The 21,839-nt window shown below is 40.7% G+C and overlaps 1 protein-coding gene across 3 annotated transcripts in view; it reads left to right on the forward strand.

Annotated features, from left to right (window-relative positions):
• Nucleotides 1–9,430, forward strand: part of ANKS6 (ankyrin repeat and sterile alpha motif domain containing 6) — a 41,086-nt gene extending 31,656 nt beyond the window's left edge. For 2 of the 3 annotated variants that reach the window (XM_054057974.1, XM_054057972.1), the window contains 3 exons: nucleotides 1,087–1,203; nucleotides 2,104–2,200; nucleotides 8,625–9,430. In XM_054057974.1, coding sequence (XP_053913949.1) covers nucleotides 1,087–1,203; nucleotides 2,104–2,200; nucleotides 8,625–8,674 — 264 coding nt within the window. In that variant the 3' untranslated portion in view covers nucleotides 8,675–9,430. Of the gene's footprint in view, nucleotides 1–1,086; nucleotides 1,204–2,103; nucleotides 2,201–3,738; nucleotides 3,834–8,624 lie in introns of all 3 variants that reach the window. The other variant, XR_008448418.1, reaches the window with a different exon arrangement.
• Nucleotides 9,431–21,839: the final 12,409 nt, after the last annotated feature.

The raw sequence follows: 21,839 nt of genomic DNA on the forward strand, positions 1-21,839 counted from the left end.
AGCTTCAGATTGTTTTTCTCTCTGTTTTTTACACTCTGCTTTTTCTGTATATGTCTATATCCAATGTGGCTAAGCAATTTATAGGACATACTGTATCATACATGGAAACACAAATGGAACGGCATTTGCAGATGGAGAACAGCAGAGTATGAGTCATGGAGATGACTGCTTTCTTTTCTTTATCCACTATGAATAAGCAAAGGAAGAATTAATCCGGGGAACCTAATCATTATTGTAGATGAGGCCTGTGATAGTGACTTGCCTGAAGGATGCAATGAAAGGAATCATTGCTGAAAATAACTAGAAGTAATTCATTACAATGTTTAAGACAGTGTCGGATGCGGTAATAATTTTGCGTGTTTGGCCAAAGGCAGAGGGTAGTGAATGGACATAAAAGAAATTGACATTGCTGCAGAGTTCAAGATTCAGCGCCACAAACACAGATTATTTAGCTGCATCACAATACACTAGTCTTATTACTGTTCCCCAACGTGATAGGGAGGGAAGCATTTTGTAGAAATGAATATGCTCTGTGTGTGAAGGTTATATCAATATGGAAAGTTTTAGATGTTTATTTTTATCACAGTGTTACGGATGTGTTGATGTAATAAAAACTGATATATGAACAAACCCTGGGTTTCCTCAGGAGACAATGTAAAAGTAGACACAATATTCTGAAATTCTAAAAATACTTGGGGGTGGGAGGGAAGAGGGGAGGAATGTAAGAAAAGAAAAGAGAGATACTGTAGGCTTATTCAACTAAGTAGAAGATTTTTTGTGGCAAGTATACATTTTATATTGATAGTACTTGCCTGAAAAAATATTAAAAATTCCATTAATGTTTTAAATATACTACTATAATTAATAGAATTACTAACAGCAGATTTAAAACCTGACAACAGTGGTGAAGTCGGTACCATTTGGTGCTGGTAATTCATTAAAAACTTTTGTGTGCACAATATATTAGGTCTATACAACTAAAAAAAAATGCAAGCCACTTTTAATGTGTAATAGTGAATCTTTGCAAATTTGGTAAATTTGTCTTGTCGTTTGTTTTTTTTGGTTTTTTTTTTAATATATATGCAGGTGGATATGGAAGCTTTCCTTACACTTACTGATGGTGATCTGAAAGAGCTGGGTATTAAAACTGATGGATCAAGGCAGCAAATTTTGGCAGCTATTTCTGAACTGAATGCAGGAAAGGTACTTTTTGAAATACTGTACCTAGTAAATTAATTCGGGGTTTACTTGTAGTGATAATTCAACATACATTTCAATCAATTGCAGATGTTAATTAGAAAACACGAATGTTTTCCAAACAAAATATTTAATGCATTTGATTAGTGAAAAATATCTTCTGTTGAGGTACTCCCTGTTCTCTTTCATTAACTCCTAGTTGGGTGGCTGAAGTTCTTTTACAGAGTATTGTCAACTGTATCAGAAGCCACTGGTAACATAAATATTAATATAGATTTCAGTGATGCTAACAAGAATCATCTATCCACTATTGTCCAGCTAAGGAAAGGTGTTCTTTTTTTTGCCTAACAGTTTTTGATTTCTCTGTGATTAGGTAAATAGCACTTCTGTCATTCCTTACACTTCTATTGCCTTTTAATTTTATATTGACATAAATTTGCTAGGAATGGTGTACAGTAAGCAATGTTCTTGTCAGAGAAATTATGGACTGAAGCTTCTGTTTAATTACGCCTGATGACACTTCTCAGCTGCTTTTCAGTTTTGAGGTTCATTCTCTCTTTGATACTGGAAGCTCAGATAAACAAAACAAAGATAGTTTCCCCAAGTTAAGATCAACAACAGCAAGTGATGAGGCTTAAAATTGGGGGAGGCAGATGATGCTCCATGCTATAAAATTTTGAAGAAAATTGTGAAAATGTTTCTATTGCTGTCTGGTAGTTTAAAGAAAAGATTAGTGAGACTTTCTACGTATCTGGCAGGTAAGGGTTTGTTATTATTCCTGGTAGAACACTAGGACTCTCTGGGCAGAGACACACGTATTTACACATTTTTTTGTGACTCTGAATAAATTGTTTTTTAAACAGAAATTTTTAAAATACCTTATTTTAATTTATTGTGCTTTTACAGGGACGAGAGAGACAGATTTTACAGGAAACTATACACAACTTCCACTCTTCCTTTGAGAGCAGTGTTAGCAACACACGAGCTCCGGGTCATTCCCAGTGTAAGTAGCACTTAAAATTAATTGAAAAATATAAGCATAGTTCTAATTAATACTGACTAGAAGACAGAATATGACAAACAAGCTAGTTAACTGCTTTCTGGGTTAATTATTGTTGCATGTCTGTCTCTTTTGCTGAAAATGTAGAGAAGGTTTCAAATTAAAGAAGTAGAGATATATGTAAGATATATCTTACATATACATACTTCGGTACTTCACGCTACAGATTTTTGCTATGCATTACTAAACAGAGAAAATGCATATAAGTACACCAAACTATAACATACAGTATACTGTATATAATGTGTGTGTATATATACAACAGCAGTGGGAGGTGTGTTTCTGTATAAGACATAATTTGCATACTCTTTATATGAGACAATAGTATGATCAAGTAGATTAAGTATATTAAAAGTTTACAATTTAGTGTACTGGCTTAGATAGCTATTTTATTATGCATTTAGTTATTTTGTATTGGTAATATTTTTATATGATTGCCTATAGTTGATTTCTTTGAATTACATCTATCTGAATCACCAGTGTTAATTGCTAACTAATGCTGGGGAAGCTGTCTTTTAAAATGTGCCGTCTGTAATCAAAATTTATAGAAAGATATTGCTGAGCTGTAACAAATGAATACATTTACTGCAGTGACCCCTAGTTCTAAAAGTTGCAATTCTCTGTCCTGTCAGCCACCTAAGCCAAAGGCAGATATGCATCAGTTACTTGAGGTTAAGGAATGGGGCAAAACCTATTCCTGTGTGTATTTACGGATGAATGTTTTATGAGGAACATGAAAGCCATTGCATGTCTTTTGAGAAAAACTCACCATGTTAAAGTGCCTCTTACTCTTCTTCAGTTGCGTATTTTGCTGCTTGCATCCATTCACAAAATAATTTAACTCGTTTAGTGATTTTGTTCAATAATATTTGAGATACTGTATGCTCTGGGGGGCCTTAATAATGAGCAAGTTCCAGTTGTTCCAATCTCAATCAGGTGAATATCACTAGATATGTGAAAAGAGGTGCTAACTGTGTACTACTGCTGTCTTGGGGAAAACTAGGCATTGCTGGGGTAGTTAGTCAGTATGGGCTATGTGCTATATTCTGTATAATCTGCTTGGCTGAAAGCCACTGTCAGGTGTCACTCTGTGCCTTGTGCAGCTTACTTCCCGTTCTCAGAGTAGTCAGCGTGCGTGGGAACTTCTGGATGTCTGTTGATAACATCCACGGCTTGAAGAGCCCCTTCTGTAGGTGCAACTAGGTGAGCAGAAGCTGCTCTTTGGGATTTGGTAACATGGTGCAATGAAGTGGAATTACTCAAGAATTGAAGAAGCATACAGATGTAACATGTCTCCAAGTGACTTGCTGAGCCTAACCACTGAGCTTAAGTGTCTTGAAGAGAGCAATGGTGACATAAAGTTGGGGAGAACATCTTTTTATAAGAATGGAGGCAACAGTTGCTCCTGCTTGCCAGTTGACAGGATGCTGCAAGAAGGCTGCTCATCAGAGATCTAGCTTTTGGGTTTTTGTGTGTGACAGCTCCATGAAATAGATTTGGTGTGAATCAACAACAGAAACACTAACAGGGAAGGAAGAGGAAGAGAACATGTAGATAAAGGAAGTTTCCACACAAGGTAAGCTGCTTTTTAGTGTAAAAAGTAGCAGTGGGACCCTTATGCAGTCTCTAGAACTTCGAGTAATTTCCAGGAATCTGTAATATTTCAGAGAATAAGATCATCTGTACTGAGTCAAATTCAAGGCCTGTCCATACAGTTTTGTTTGCCTTTTTCATCTGGTCTTATTTGACATTGTTGTGAAGAGCTGCTTGCTTTGATTTGCTGTGAACTTGCCATGTCCTGACCTCTTTTGCTTCATCCTTCTGGATCAGAAGATACAGTAAACAACTGTTCCCTCTTCACTGCATCCATGCTACTGATGATTTTACAAATACCTGTGATACTCTTCCTCTGTCATAACTTTTTCCAGATGGAAGACTTAAAGGCTGCTTAATCATTCCCATACCATAGTTTTTCTGACCTCTTTTCCTTTCCTACTATATCCTTTCAGACTTGGGGATACCAGCCTAGCATACCGTATTCAAGATGTAGGCATACTGTGGATTTACGTGTGCCATAGTAATGTTTGTTTCTTTACTTGTGTTCTCTATTTTCAGTTCTCTTCCACTTTCTTAGTTATTGCTCTGCTTTTTTGTCTGTAACTGAAGACTGAATTGGTATTAATTTGAGCTCGCTTATAATCCAGCTCATCTGCTGAGTATGAGCTTGAAGCCTATGATTTTATATAACCACTTATACATCATTTTTTCTATGTGCCTTATTTCATATTACTTCATATTCATCAAATTTAGTCTGCCATCGTACTGTCTGGATACTCATGTCTCACATGACATCCTTTTGCCAGTCTTCTGTTTGCCTTCCTTTTCATTTACATAGATAACTTAGGAAAGTTTGTCACTCTGTATGCCCTTTTGAAATCTTACGTTGAATGTTGTGAATCCTTGTGCAGATTCCTGTGAAATGCTAGTGGTGAATCTCTCTCCTATTGGAAAAAATCACTGTTTACTCCCACCTTCTCTCCTCTGCCTTCCTAGCCAACTGTTTATCCACACAAGCAATTTTCATTTTATCCTGTTGCTTTGTTATTGTCTTGAGAGCCAGCCTTGGACCTTGTGAAACACCTTTTAAAAATCCAGGCATCAAGTAGATCTCTCTTATCTACCAGACTGTTAGGACCTTCAAGGAGTTCCAGTAGGTTGTTGAACCAAGACTTTTCAAATCACTTTTTGTTTTCCACAAAATTTCAGATTCTTTCTTATAGTTTATGCTAATCTGCCTGGTACTACTGGCCATTTCACTGATCTATGTTTCCCTGGATCTCCTCTTGAAACATAAAAATGATGTTAATTTTCTTAATCACTTCTCAGTTATGTGGCAGTTTAAACAAGAGTCCGTGCTCTGTATTCAGCAGTTCAGCTGCTTGATCCTGGTGTTCCTTTAGAACATTTAGCTTAGCAAATTGTTATTACTTGCTTTGTGTATTTGTTTCATAACCTTTTTTACCAATACTTCAAGTTAACATACCTTGGGTTTCCACATAAAGAAGGCTTCTGAAATGGGAACCTTCCCAAGCTTTTTTTGTGGTGAATACTTTTGGTTTTTCTGATGTGAACTTGCTTCTCTACCTTGTAACACTCCAATAATTGATTGGTATCATGGCATCTGTAACTGGCTGCCTCCTGTGATGTGTTTGAAAAGTAATATGTGAAATTTGTGTGCATTCTTCATGGTCCACAACCACTGGTTTCTTTACAGCTCTTCCCAGGAACCCGTCTGGACACTGCTAGTGAGAAAGCCACTTCATGATTTGCCATTATAGAAAGATATAGCTCATAGGATCATAAAAACATCCTGCTCTTCCAGCTGTGTCAATATCACTGATATCACAGCTATCACTCTGATTTCCTTAATATTTTGAGTAATTTAAAAAGCTCAGTACCTAAAATGGGGAGAGTGCCAGTGTAGCTGTGCTTTTATGAAGTTTACAGCCTGTAGAGATGTAAAGAAAGTAATGAAATACAATCCAAATATATCCATGAGACTCAGAAATGAAAAAGCAAGGGAAAAGAAACTAAATCTTCACTTTCTGGAAACTTAGCTTAAAATTGTGAGAGATCTGTAGGCTAACTACCATCACCAAGGCTGTGTGTGCCTAAAGCTTCCACATCCTTTCCCATCCATATAGTTCCAGTGCCCGCTTTGCTTCAATTTCCTCCAAAATGCCCCAATTCACGTTAAGACTAGCCCCTTTCCTGTTGCCACAGACTTGGGAGCTCTTGGTACTTGTCAAACCTGGTATGAGATGGCAGGCAATAGAAATAAAAAAGCATCTAGATGAGTGTTTTTCCAGAATGGAAAAGAGAATTGCAGTGATTATATACATTTACACTTCTAGGGGATGCTGTAGAAGGAAAACAATACCCAGAAAAAGTAAAAGCAAGACCATGACAAAAAGAGGATTGATGGTATAACTTAATTTCACACAACAGGCTTGTTTAGAGAAGATATTAGAATTTCTTTTCGATGTTTTTTTGGCAGTAAAATCAGTTGCTAACTTGTATCCTCAGCTATATTCTGGTTGAGCACCTCTTGCTGAGGTTATTGCTTCTGAACTCGCTGTGATACTCAGTACAAGAACTTGTTGAAAAGTTGTTGAGTGTTTGTTGGATTTTGGCAGATGAGCTATTTCAGTTATAATAAACCTCACTGTTGAGGAAGATTCCTTTTGTACATCAGGTACTGTGTCATCTCTGGGACTGGAAGTGAGATGACTTTGATTTGCAGAAGACAACAGGCTTTGTCATAGATTTGTTTCCTGTTGGAAGGTTACTGAGACCATTTCCTCCCTGTGATACTGGGTTAGGCTGTAGGAACTCCATATTCTAATCCTTGCCTGAATTGCATAAGGCAGATTACTGCCCTAACTGTGTAAATACTTATATCTTACTGGGCCCGTAAAGCCATTAGGTTTGGGGGACGGCATAGTTCTTGTCTGTTCTTAATAGGTAAAAGTACTTGCATGGAGAGTGTTGCCTCCATTTCTTTTTTAATGGAAATTAATTTGTGACTCTCAGAAAACTCTGCCAAAATTAATTTATTCCAAGAGCGAATCTTCTGGGGGCTTCTGGCACTTTGGTAGTTTTCAAGGGAAAAAATTATGGCTTGAAGAATTGCTAATGCATGCTAATCACCCTGTCCCAGACAAGAGAAACTTCTAGGAAAATACTGCTTCCTTATAACCCAGTGAACTATGTCAAACACAGAATTAGTTTGCTGCTTCACCATTTAAATTTAGAGCAGATGACCAGGCCATGGAGGTGTGAGGCAAGATGACTACTTTGAGGAACAAAATGCTTCTCCTTGGTCTGGACTCCAGTGAAACAGCAAGTGACGGCATGAAGTTTGAGACAACATTTTTGCTTAGATGATTCTAGTAAGAAAGAAAATTGGACTTTTTGAGTGCCCAGTTGCCAGGACTGAGAGCTCAGGGTTTTTTTTGGGGGGTAGAAGTGGTGTCAAGATTCATGCAATCATCAGGTGGATAATTCAGAGGTTGGACAGATCTAGTAGTGATCTACAGGTTAATTGAAATAAATGGCACCAAAGGAGAGAGAGCTGCATCTCAACACAGACTTGCAAAATCAGAAATGGAAAGCTGGAAAAAGTTCATGTGGAGTCTGTGAAACTCTATGGAAAAAAAAAAAGGAGCAAACCGATTGAAATTATTTCTTCTAGAAGAGTAGAAATAAAATCCCATGTGTTAGTTATAATACATATATAAGGAAGTATTACATATTAGATCTGTGATAAAACAGTTCATGGAGTTACCTTACCTAAGTTTGAGGCTTGTAATAGATTTTGCTATTTCTGTAAAAATGACATGAAAAAAGAAAGAGAACATCCAGAGTTTATACTCTGAAGAAGCCAATCCTCTTTTTCTCCTAGGGCATTTCCTAACCTCTTTATGGAAAAAGCTAACCAAGATTTGTTGAGGGTTTAAGCTAACTCCCAGTAAGCTTAGTTTACCTTCTAATACAGAGTTTATTGAAATACTTGAAAGAAAAAGATGAGCTGTGTCACGTGGTATAGACATCCAGCTGCTCTCCACCACTTAAACATAACACTTTTCTTACAGCAGGTGGGAGGAAAAAAAGAACACCCCAACACCCCAACTGAACAAAAGGAGGATTTAGACACCAAAGAGTAAACTGAATGTATTCCAAATACAAGTTGCATGAGGAGTAACTATGCCTATAATAAAAAAGGATGTGATGACATTCAATCTATAATTCTATGTGGTAATTCTGGTCTTCAGTTTCTCTGTACATATGATAGTATGTTGCATATTGATAACATACCTACGCATATGTATCTGCAGATACATATATAGGAATCTTAAAAGATGTGACAAAATAAGGTGGAAGAGAGTGGGGAGTCATTTGCATATTTACTTTCCACTTTTGGATACAGAATAGAAAATATCAAAGGGAAATTATCCAAAGGAAGGAGTTAGAGAGATTGCAGAGTGAGAAGTGAAAATAGGAGAAATCAATATAGACTTCAAAATAAAAAATCATACAGCATTCAGGTAGTCACTTGCTGGAAAGGTACACATTGAGAAAGGAGAGATACTGGAAAGGCTTGTGGCAGTAAGCCATATATCCTCTCTGTACAGGAGAGTGCTTAAGATGAGTAAAATGAATTACAGCATCAAATTGTTGAAGCCTGATATAGCAATGCTGTTGGGAAATATGGGCCTGTTTCTGGTAGCTGTGGAATTACTCTGTCTTCTTTCAAGTTGTGAGTTGCTGGTTGCAGTTTTTCAGATTTTTTTTTTTTCTTTCACAGCACCTGTTGGCTCTGTAAAACCACAAGAAGCTGCTTCTCCGAAGAGGTAGCTTCCGGGGAAAAAAAAAAAAGAGATTCTTTTTTCTTATTGTGAAGTTTAGCATCTGGCTGAGAAAATCCAAGTGTACAAATGAAAATTTGAAAAGTTAGTCCTAACTACACCTTTACAGGACTTTCTACAGTGATGTGCGCAATTAGAATCTCACAAAGAAGAAAGAAGAAGAGATCACTTTTTTTTTTTTTCAAAGAAGAAAATAAAGAGATCACTTGTACAGCTCAACGTAAGTGTTGAATTGTTCGTGGTGTCAGTGGTCTGGATTTCAGAACAAAGTCAGAAGAGCAGGAAGAATAAAGGATCATATAAGGAGATTCATGTTTCCATTTCATGCTCTTGCCTATATATGAAGAACCCCATAGGAGGCCTCTTGGGTACAGTCAAGAACAACAAAGCATGGAAGAAGGCATAACCACCATGAATTATGAGAGCTTCTACATGGGGAAATATATAAACAGTATGTTCCTCTCTTGGCTGGGTGCAGATAAAGGAGTTGAGATTGAAAATGTAATGGTCTCATGAGCAGGAATACAAAGGAAAATGATGCTGCATTCTTCAGTAACCAAAATACACTTTTATCTGTTCAATATCAAGAGGCTAGAACAGCAATAAAGGTAAATATGAAATACTCATATGTAAAAGCACTTTATTTAAGGAAATGCATAGTCTGTCACCAATATTTATACAGAAATAGTGTTAAAATATTTTATATTGCTGATTGATTGTTTTGAGAATAAAACCATTTAACTGATATTGGCTGGGTTTTTTTGAACAGTAACTCTAGCAGATCCTTAAAATACACTTTTATAACTTTATTTTTGTAATACTTTTGAAAAGACTGATATAGTAATTATAAGCAGAAATAATTTTCTGCTTAGTAAATACAGATTTTTGTTGAGCAATTAAAATACAAGTGATTAGAAGCCTCTGACACTATTATCTTTCTGAAGACTTGCAAATACTGAACTTTACCACTGACTGAATTCAGTGCAAGTCCCAGAGTACTAACACAGGTAAAGCCAAGAAGATCTTGGAGCTCCAATGCAGAGAAGTGATTGCAAGTATTTACTTCTTTATGGAACTGAAAGATTTACGTCACCCTCTTCACTGTACTGGTCTTAGTAGAGTTTAGCAAAAATAGGGTTAGGAATGGGTGTAGTGATATAGAGCACCAGTGAAAGTGATGGTGCCTTGCTGTCACTTGGATACCTCTGGGTGTGTCAGCATGGTGATGCAACCACCCCCAGGCCACAGTTGCGACCCTTTGACCTCTTAGCACAACTCTTGACTTACGGGGAACAACACCTCGCCCCTTCCTTCCATGCTGCTTGCATTTCTAGAAGAAATTGGGCACATACTCACCCAGAAGAAGTCAGGCTTGGTAGGGAAAAGAATTCCCATTGTGAAAAGGCAGTAAATTGGAGTGTAAGGTGCCCCCTTAATATGTCTGAAACTATGTTTGGGAAAGCATCCCCTTTCCACCTGAAACAATAACCTCTCTACAAGGCTCCTGCCTTATTAGGGTGAATATATATAATTTCTACTTTCACAATTTGCAAGAGCTGCTACTAAAGATGACGTGGCAAGACAGGTCTACAGCAATGCTGGGTGCAAACTATATAGTATTAATCTAATAGCCCTGTCCTTCCCTGAAGAAGCATGTGGACAGTTTTGCTTAATACACTTTAAAGCAGATTAAAAAGCAGCAGAGAAATAATTGCAGCTTTATACTACGACTACGAAACAGTTGCTGCTTTTGAGCCCGAAATGGGTGGTGACACTTTGGAGCCCCTGTCAGTGTAACTGGGAGTAAGTGGTGTGTAATGACCCAAACTATCTCACCTACAACCTAGTGCCTATGGGCTTTATGGCAGTACTATTTCTCCGTGCAGTTTTGTGCTTTTAATGCAGCAGGTGGCAATCCAAGCATTCAATACCCTCTGCAGAGTCACATCAAGCCCACTAATGGGAAGCCTCAAGGTGAGACATCTTCAAGCCATTCCTGTTCAGAGCTTGTGGGCGTTATTCTGTGGAAGGAGAAGTACTCACCTGCGATATACTGAGTCCAAAAGACCTATTTTTTTGGTCCTTTGCAATATGGCATTGAACAATAGTTCAGTGTGAGAAACACTTTGCAAGGTTGAGAGATGCATTCTTTCTACAATCTACGAAGGTTGAAATTCACGTATAGCACTGGCCAGAAGTGTGTAGGAACCTCAAGGCTATAAAGCAAGGCGGGGCATACTTTGTTCCTCTGGCTGAATCGTATTTCACTGTACAGAAAATCAGGATTCACAGTGTGTGGCCTTGTAAGACATTGGTCTAGTATGGGGAAGATTTAGACTTCAGTTCCTCTGACTGATGCATTTATCTACCGATTCCTAAGCTACATAGTAACTAAGGATAAATACATCTGTAAATCTGGGAATTTTAGCTGAAGTGCATCAAAGAATGAGCAGCAAAGAGATGCAAACAGAACACAATGCTGTCAAAAGAGACCGACCAACACAGGAATGTAGGCTTTTTGTGTTTACACAACAGGCAGAAAGGATTCTCCAGACTGTCCCCTCAATAAGTCCCACTATATAAAGAGTTAGTTTTATTAATACTGGAACAAAAATACGTGGGTTTGTAGTTTGGGAACCTATCATGTCTTCTGCTGCACTTATCTTAAAGGTAGTCTGTTCCTTCTGCCTGATTTAGAGGCTATTGTAAGTGGAGAAACCAAAGTAGTTGCTTACCATGGCTGTTTGATATGGCTCTGAGGGGAGGTAAGTTTGCAACCAATACCTATGTATCTATGTATCTATGTGTAACGGCTGGCATGGGCAACTGTATAGACTACTGTAGTCAGTTGTGGTCTGGTCATTGCAGTCACTGGAGCTTCAAAAGGCAGCGTCTGACCAGCCTAGACCAGAAGCTTAATTCAGTTGTCAGACATTCACTGACTCTTGCACTTCTTAAAGCATCCAAAGGGCCCAGAAGTGGTGCTAGACACACCACCAAGTGAAAGTTATAGTCATTTTGTTGGTTGCAAACCATCACTTGGACATTTCATTGACCTGTCCTGATTTGTTATAGATGTTCAAAGATGAAAAGCTGTTACTGTTTAGTGTTCATTTTCTGTATCCTTTTTAATTTAAAAAAAAAGATCTCTGTTAGCAAATTTTGTACTGCTTACCTCATAATGAAAAGTGATACCTTCTGGATTTTGTTGAAGAAGTAAACATGAGACAAAACAGTTGTTCTGTTTCAGTCTAGAATTATGAACTTGACTAATCTGTGGTTGCTAATCCGGAGATGTCTTATTTTACTGGGTACTGTTATTTTGCAAGAAGTTTTTATAAAGTTCTTTGAATTGAGTTTTCTTTCTTCACTTTAAGCGTTAATCAGAAGTGGATTTTAAATAAAGATACATCATTATCTGGAAATTATTCTAGCAGTCATCTGTAATATTTCTCATGCTCCAGCAAGTGCCTCAGAAGCCAAGTAGCTTCTCAAGGGAACAACTTTGGTTTCCAGAGTGAAATGGAACATAAAAGTTGATGCAAACAGATTTCTTTAATAGCAAGATCACCTTCCTTTGGAATTGCTTGGCTGGTCTGACTCTGACACTAATAGCCTCAAACTTGCCACTTCTAGGTTTTATTTCAATTCAAAGCTCTCGGCAGTACAAGGGTGCATTTAGTGGGAACAGGTTTTGTCCATTAAACATGAAACTTCTTATGCTATATTTAAAGTTCATTTGGAATACTTAATTTCTAGTCTCTCAGAAGTTTGTATTATTAAAATAAACTGTTAATGCAATGTCTTCCTTACAGTGTCACAGCAAAGGATTATTTCAAAGCAGTTTTTGCCACTTCTCATTCCCAACATTCCAGTGTGCATTAAAACTTAATGGAGTTAACACGCAGTCATAAAACCAAAAGCAAATAGATTTTTGAAGTATGATTGCCATATTCCTAACGTTGCCTCTGTTGTATTTTAATTGGCTTTTTATTCCTCTCTGTTCTCGTCAGTAGGTGTCTACAACACTCTCAAAATATGTCGGTCTGGTCTTGAGAGTACCTTGTTATGGGTGTTAGCAGAGTGGCTTGTGCTGTACTGGAGCAGGGTTCTGGAAGATGATAAATGCGTAAATGTGAATGTAGAAAAACAGGCCTAAACAGTCTAAATATATTCTGTGTTCATGCATATACTTGATATGTGGCTGTGAGTTCTTGTTTTTAGTAAGCCTAAGCGATTTGTAACACCACAGAAGCAGTGGCCTGCAATTAGCTGGAGCAGAGATTTCCATTTTGCTGAATTGCAGAACAAAATTTCTTTGCACAAAGAGCAGCCAGCACAGTGCAGTGGGTTTGATCACTGTGGGCCTGCTTTCAATTGCTCTCAACAGATTTTGTCATATGTGTTTTTTTTCTCAGGTCACCCCCTGCTGCCATTTTGTCCTCAGAAAGGGAAGATGGAATAAAAGGAAAACAAATTGAAAAAAGCTAGGAATAGAAGCACAGGTAGTGGTTTTACTAGACTGGGATTACTGGTTTTCTTTCCAGGATCTGCCTCTTCTTTAGGCTATTTCTTAAATAGTGAGAATTAATATTGAATGCCCCGGGAATCACTTTCTTCAGCAGCTCAGGACTCCAAAGCACGCACTTTTTAACATAGACTTGGTTCCAAATCCATTGCTCATATTCCTTTACTGAGACACAGAGCCTATAGAAAGCATCATTCTCTGTGCTGATAATGAAATGGTATATGCAGTTGTCCACCTTTCCCACCCTCTGAGCTACAGAATACAAAATACAGCTCCAATTTACAGATGCTCCTAATACACTGTATCATTTATCTTCTGTTATACATGGTAGTTGCTTAATTGGTGTGTGTGCCAAGCACACACACAAACTGCAGTCATTTCACAGAATCACAGAATGGCTGAGGCTGGAAGGGACCTTTGGAGATCATCTCGTCCAACTCTCCCCTGCTTAAGCAAGCCACCTATAGCTGGTTGTCTAGGATCATGTCCAGTGCTCTCCCCTCATCCACTGAGACAATCATCGTAGAAAGCTATCAGGCTCGTCAGACCTGTGTTCCTCTTTTAACTCCATGCTGGATAATCCTAAGCACCATCTTAAAGTATTTCAAAACAATTTCTAGGATTATTTTCTCCATCACATTCCCCACAATCAAAGTTAGGCTGCTTGGTTCTAGTTTCTTTGATGCTCTTTCTTGCCCTTCTCGAAGACGGGGATGACATACGCTTTCTTATAGTCCTCAGGAACCTTGCTTGCTCAGTGACCACCACCTTTCAAAGATAATTGAGAGTGGCTTTGCAATGATGCTGGACAACTCCCTCAGTACTTCTGGGAGCATCCTGTAAGGTCCCATGGGCTTGTGTATATCATACAATGTTTCTTGGAATGCCATGTAAGGATATTTTGTCGTCTGTATGTTCCTATCAGACAATACTATGGGTGTTCAGCATATACCTCTGCTAGTCTTTCGATAGTTTATAGACATAGTCTTACAGTGAACTTCACAGTAGTTTATCAGCTATATTCCAAGCACCCCATCATTTCAGTTGCACAACAATGGTATTCATGATTCCCATGCTTCAGGCTTGCTGTGTTGCTTTTTAGCCTGCACTGTGATCCATCGACTTTGGTGTTCTTCCACTTCCTTGGACAAAGCGTGTGAAAGTATTCTAGCTAACCTTTGCCACCACTTTTTTGTGCTACCAGCACTCAAGCAAGTGCAGCAGCATCATGAAGTGTGTGAGGGTCTATTTTTAAAAGCCAGAACTTTGGTAGGTTCTGAATAGTCTGAGGAAAAAACCAGTACATACTGAAGGCTGCAATACCCTATATTTTCTAGACTGACCTAACATCACTCTTGGCGCTTATCACATCAACAAGTACAATAATAACAAATTCATTCACATAAATGCACAGTTAGAAAACAAGCTGTTAGATTTAGAAACAGATAGCAATTCCTGCAATAACAGAATGTCTTTAATGAGGGTAGCCACAGGTGTTTTCCTGTGTTTTATTCAGATAACAGACTCTGAAGTTATGCTGACCATGTATGATTCAGCCAGCCAACAAGCAAGTGAACCTGGGTCTAATTGCTCAAGGTGCTCTTGTCCACACAGTAATAATTACTTGCATCCAAGCTCTTCCTTATTTCCTGGGCCTGAGGAATGATGCGCCGTCTGAAGCATCCTGAAATGTTAACCTTGATAATTAGACAAAGATATTGACTTATAACATTATTGTTGTCAATTTGTTGCTTGGTTTAGAGGACAGCGTTGTTCCTGGATTAGGCAGTGCCCTGTGACAGCTCCTAAATGTGCTGGGTTTTGTGATAGCATTGCTTAAACATAGTAAGAGTGTTCAACTTGTGGCAAATAGGCTTGATGAGAACTTCTAGCAAAAATGAAATGTCCCTTTGTAACTTCCAGTAAAGAAGTAAAGAACTAAAGAGCCAAATGCTGGCCTGATTTGTACCAGTATCACCCCACCAAATCCGAACCACTCTGGATTTAAGTGTGAGGTACAGAATCGAGGCTGAGAGAATTTAAAAAAAGAGTATCCCACCCACCATGTCAGATTTTACTGTTCCTGTGCAGGCATGATGTGTACACAAGGAGACTGTAGGTATGTTCTTAGACAAGCAGCTGAAGAATGTGCTTGTCATGTTCCTTTAGATATCCGTTTAATTTGTCAGACCTCACTTCCCTGCTGTCATTCATGTACTTCTGTTTAACATCTTGGAAGGCCATGCTGCGTTCTATTCCGATAAGCAGTAATTTAATAAAAAAAGTATTACAAATGTTAATAACCAACTTAGTTTATACTGCCTTTCTTTTCTGTTGGATCATAGAATAGTTTGGGTTGGAAGGGACCTTAAAGATTATCTAGTTCCAATCCCCCTGCTATAGGCAGGGACACCTCCCACTAGATCAGGCTGCCCAAGCCCCATCCAACCTGACCTTGAGCACCTCCAGGGATGGGGCAGCCACAGCCTCCCTGGGCAACCTGTGCCAGTGCCTCACCACTCTCATCCTGAAGAAATCCTTCCTAATGTCTAGTCTAAATCTGCCCCTCTCCAGTTTATAGCCATTGCTCCTAATCCTATTACTACAAGCCTTTGTGAACAGTCCCTCCCCAGCTTCTTGTAGCCCTTTCAGGTACTGGAAAGTTGCTAGAAGATCTCCTCCGAGCCTTTTCTTCACCGGGCTGAATCAAATCAATGGACCAAAGCAACGTCAAAAGCAATTCATATGTAGAGATGGGAGGACAAAGAGGACAAAAGAAAACTGAAAACACACAGACCTCCCCTGAAAACCTTGGCTGGGTATAGCAACAAAACTAAGCAACTGATTTAGCCTGTTTGTTATATGGAAATGAGCAATAGCTTTGTCATATGTTAGTCGTTATGTACATGAGTGTATTTCAAATCAATTTGGAAGAACTGTGCATAAGCACAACACGACTAACACCTTCTTTCTCTCCAGGAAACGATGTGCAATAATAAGTGGCACAGACATTTCACAAAAGGATTCTTAGCTTTCTGCTGCGATTTGTTTTTTTCTCAAAGACAGGAAAAGCAGAAGAAAAAGTAAATACAGAAACCAAAGGTGATGATGGGATGGAAGTCCATGTTATACCTTTTTCACCTACTATATGTAGTTCCCCGTGTTGTGGTGGATTCCTTCTAGTGTACTTCCAGATGGACATAAAACCCCCTAGATTCTTGGTCTTGTGCTTTTAAGAAGACTTCTGACGAAGACACACGAGTGATGCCTTAGATGGAGCAAGGATGATGATTCAGGAAGGAAAAGAAAAAGACACTCTCCAGTGCTTTATGAATTTTTGAATTAAAAATTGCATAGAAAGTCTTAAAATAAGAATGAAAGTTCTACAACAACTTTTCGGCTGAAATGTAATACTTCTAAAAATCAGAACACGCCCCCCCCCTATAAATTTCCCATAAAAACATCAAATAATAAATTTTTAGTTTCAATTTCCAACAAAAATATTATTTTCCAACTTTGTTGCTTTCAGTTCATGTAGCTGCTATTTTTTTTAATCAGTCCTAGATTTTTTTAACAATGTCTTTTTTTTCCCTCATAAGAATTTATTATCAGAGCCAAGTGCATATTGCAATCCAGATAATAAGCAACATTGTGTTGCTTTTTTGCAGATATATTTATAATGAAGGAAATCTCAAGCTGATGTCACTGCATGGAAGAAGTGTTTATTTGTCTCACTGGGTTTGAATGACAATATGGTGTGTTCTTGGCAATTTTGTCATGTGATGAATATGGGAATGAATATGTGACAAGGAGGAAGTACATCCTGCGCTCTGCTTCTGCCTTGACAACAGATGTGTTGTGCGATGTTGAGTAAATCAGTTTTCTGCCAGTTTTCCTTCAGTAACAGACAGGCAGTAATATTTCATTCTTAGCTGGTTATGCAGTAACAAATGCTGAGAACAGAAAGTTCCGGGAAGAATTATCATTAGCATTAATAGCAAACAGCTCTGTCACCTGCTCAATATTTTCTGGGTGTTGAAATGAGAAAGTAAAAACACTATAAAAACATTTGCAAGTGTGTTGGTGCCCAGACAAGAGCGCTGCCATACCCCAGGCCTTGGATCATGCTTCCTCCCAAGATTCATGAAGAAAACTTGGGAGAGAAAGTGCTTAGAAAGAGTCAGCATTTGCCAACTGCCTGACCAACCTGATTGCCTTTTATGATAAAATGTCTGGATTTGTGGATGCAAGGACAACAGCTTGACTTTAGCAAGGCTTTTAACACCATAATCTCTCATAATATTCTTTAATCCAAGGTGAGATACCACTGTCTGGATGAGTGGACAACTAGATAGATAAAAAATTTGTTGGGTGATCAAGCTCAGATGCTAGTAGTTAATGGTTCATGCTTTACCTAGCAGCCAATAGTAAGAGGAGTACCTCAATGTTCTACCTTGTGACCTGTTCTGTTTAGCATCTTCACCAATGCCTGCAGGAGGTGATGCCTGGCTTCGTCTTCAACTTTGCAGGTGACACCAAACTGGGAGACCAGTTGATATGCTTAAGTGCAGAGTGATCATCCAGTTGGATCTCCACAGTGTGTAGGAGTGGGCCAGCAGAAACTTTACAAAATTCAACAGGGCCAAACGCCAAATCCTGTGTCTGGGAAGGAAAAGCCTCATGCAACAATGCAAGTGGAGTGGTGAGAGAGGTCTGTGGAAAAGGACTTGGGGGGCCTGCTGGAAATAAACCAGTAATATTCTGTGTCTGCAATGAAGGCCAACAACATCCTGGACTGAAGAAACAGCAGGCTGAAGGGAGTGACAATCCCTCTCTACTCAGCACTTGTTAGATCCCAATTGCATCCATTTTTGGGACTGTATTAACAGTTTATTTTAATAACATACGGATAAACTGGAATGAGTTCGGCAAAGGGCATGAAAATAGTTGGGGATTCAAGCTCTTGCTGCATGAGGAGAGGCTGAGGGAATGAGGCCTGTTCAGCCCAGGGCTTAATGGGACCTTCTGATAGCTATGCAGCTAGTGAAGACAGCAGCCTTTTGATACCTACGAGGAGGTCATTGAGAAGATGGAGCCATGATCTTCTCTGTGGTGTGGGAGGACAGGAGGCAACTGTCATAGGCTGAAAGAACACTGGTATCAGTGATGCTTTTTCACCACAGAGACAGCCAAGGAGTGCAACAGGTTGTCCACAGAGCTGTGCATTCTCCAGCCTTGCAGGACTTCAAGAATGGAGCGGATGAAGCCGTGGACAGGCTGCTCTTGCCTCTCAGCTGACTCTGCCTTAAGCAGGGAGCTGGATTAGAGCACGAGACCTCACGAGGTCCCTTCATACCATTCAGCTGTAACAAAAGGCTTCCACCAAACCACACCGCTAACTCCCTCCTGCCTCATGTCAGCTCCACAAAAGGAAAGTCTGACATTTTGTGGAGGAGAAAGCCCTCTTTTCCCGGTCTCCATGTCCTGCAGCTGCATTTCAGAACAGGAGAGTTAAGTGCATTAAACATTTCAGGAGTTTTCTGGATGAAAACTGCTATGCACCCCGCGCCAGAGAGCTGATTTAACTATTTCCCCTTTAGTTTCAAAAAGTTTGAGTCTCCTCACATCCATCGACACTCTTTTCACTGGCACCTCAGCGTCCGCGACAACGCCTTGAATTATTCAGGGCTATTGACCATCACAGGTATTAACGTTTCCCCAGTAAAGGCTCCGAGAGATCCGCAGCGCAGCCCCGTCATAACCGCGATCAAATGCTCAGTGAGGCGATGCCGGGGCTGCCCGTTCCCTCCCCCGGCCCCGCCCCGGCCTGGAGCAGCGCGGTGCCAGGGCCGCCCGCCAGGGGGTGCTGCCGACCCGGCGTTGGCGCCGCGGCTGCCAGCGGGGAGAGGGAGGGGAGCGGAAGAGCGGGATAACGGGGGCGAGCTGCGGGGGGGGATGTACGAGTGAGGGGTGCATGCACGAGCCCGTGAATAGCTGTACCAGTTGGGGGCTACCAAAAGGCGCTGGAGAACAAGTCTTATGAGGAGCGGCTGAGGGAGCTGGGGTTGTTGAGCCTGGAAGACGCTGAGGGGAGACCTTATTGATCTCTACAACTACCTGAAAGGAGGTTGTGGAAAGGAGGGAGCTGGCCTCTTCTCCCAAGTGACAGGCGACAGGACAAGAGGGAATGGCCTCAAGCTCCACCAGGGGTTGTTCAGGCTGGATATCAGGAAAAAAAATTTCACAGAAAGGGTCATGGGGCACTGGCAGAGGCTGCCCAGGGAGGGAGTTGAGTCACCATCCCTGGAGGTGTTTAAAAGATGGGTAGACAGGTGCTCAGTGACATGGTTTAGTGGCAGATAGGAATGGTTGGACTCGATGATTCAAGAGATCTTTTCCAACCTGGTGATTCTATGACTCTGTGATTCGATGGCTGTATGAGTAGGGGGATGGCTGTGTGAGCCGAGGAATAGCTGTATGAGTGGGGAGATGAATGTATGGGTTGGGGGATGGATGTATGAGACGACGAATAGCTGTACAAGCTGGGCAACGGCTGTATGAGCTGGAATATGGCTGTACAAGTTGGGTTACAAGCTAGGGGGTGGCTGTATGAGTGGGGAGATGGCTGTACCAGCCCATGAATAGCTGTACCAGTTGGGGGATAGCTGTATGAGTTGGGGGATGGATGTACAAGCTGGGGGTGGCTGTATGAGCCCATGAATAGCTGTACCAGTTGAGGGATGGCAGTATGAGTTGGAGGATGGCTGTGCGAGCCAAGGAATAGCTTTACAAGCTGGAGGATGGCTGTACGAGCCGAGTAGTTGCTGTATGAGCTGGAGGACAGCTGTATGAGCCGGAATATGGCTGTACGAGCTGGAGTATGGCTGTATGAGCTGGGGGATGGCTGTACGAGTTGGGGGTGGCTGTATGAGCTGGGGGACAGCTGTATGAACCAGAATATGGCTGCACAAGTTGTGTTATGGCCGTATGAGCTGGGAGATGGATGTATGAGCTAGGTTGCTGTACAAGTTGGGAGATGGCTGTACCCACCTCTCTACAACCTCCTTTCTGGTAGTTGTAGCCAGCGATATGGTCTGCCCTCAGTCTTCTGTTCTCCAGGCTAAACAACTCCAGTACTCTCAGCCACTCCTCATAAGACTTCTTCTCCAGTCCCTTCACCAACACCATTGCCCTTCTCTGGAGACACTCCAGGATCTCATTGTCTTTCTTGTAGTGAGGGGCCCAAAACTGAACACAGGATTCGAGGTGCAGCCTCACCAGTGCTGAGTACAGGGGGAGAATCACTTCCCTGGTCCTGCTGGCCATGATGTTTCTGACACAAGCCAAGATGCCATTGGCCTTCTTGGCCACCTGGGCACACTGCTGACTCACGTTCAGTCAGCTGTCAACCAACACCCTCAAGTCCTTCTCTGCAAGGCAGCTTTCCAGCCACCCTTCTCCAAGCCTGTAGTGCGGCACGGGATTGTTGGATCCCAAGCACAGGACTCTTCACTTGGCCTTGTTAAACCTCATCCTGTTGGTTTCAGCCCGTCAATCCAGCCTATTCAGATTCCTTTGCAGACCCTCCCTACCCTCAACCAGATCAACATATTCTCCCAGCTAGTGTCATCCATGAATTTACTAAAGGTACATCCAATCCCTTCATCCAGCCCATTGATAAAGATCTTGAAGAGAACTGGACCCAACATTGAGTCCTGGGGGACACCACTTGTGACCAGCCTCCAGCTGTATTTAACTCCATTTATCACAAGCCTTTGGGCCATGCCATCCAGCCAATTTTCTACCTGGCAGAAGGCTTGCCTGTCCAGGCCAGTGGAAGCCAGTTTTTCAAGCGGAATATTGTGAGAAATGGTGTCAAAGGCTTTACTGAAGTCCAAGTACAATACATGCACAGCCTTTCCCTCATCTATTAAGCAAGTCACCTTGTCATAGAAGGAGATCAGGTTAGTTAGGTAGGACCTGCCTTTCATAAACCCATGCTGAGTGGGCCTGATCACCTGGTTGTCTTGTGTGTGTTGTGTGATAGCACTGAAGATGACCAATTCCATGATCTTCCCCAGCACTGAGGTCAGACTGACAGGCCTGTAGTTTCCTGGATCCTCCCTCTGGTTCTTCTTGTAAATGGGCGTAACATTTGCTAGCCTCCAGGCAAGTGGAACTTCCCTAGTCAGCCAGGACTGCTGGTAAATGGTGGAAAGGGGTTTGGTAAGCACCTCTGCCACCTCCCTTAATACTCTCAGGCAGATCCCATCTGGTCCCATAGACTTGTGAATGTCTAATTGGCTGAGCAGGTCTCTAACCATTTCAGTGGTTAGACCATTTAATGCTGTCATCTGACTGCTTCTGGCAGCTGCTCTCCCTTTTAATGCAGTTGTTGCATGTGAGCTAATGCACTGATTACTCCGTCAAAGCTGGGTGAACTTGCCGAATGCTCTCTGAAACAGATGCAGCGATCTGAGCTTCCCTCCGTTTATGTACGGGAAAGGAGTACCCACAAAATCATAGAATCATTGAATGCTTTGAATTAGAAAGGAACTCTACAGGTCATCTAGTCTAATCCCCCTGCAGAAGCAGGGACATCTTCAACTAGATCAGGTTGCTCAGA

This window comes from Cuculus canorus, chromosome 2 (assembly GCF_017976375.1).
Source record: "Cuculus canorus isolate bCucCan1 chromosome 2, bCucCan1.pri, whole genome shotgun sequence".
Classification (NCBI taxonomy): Eukaryota; Metazoa; Chordata; class Aves; order Cuculiformes; family Cuculidae; genus Cuculus; species Cuculus canorus.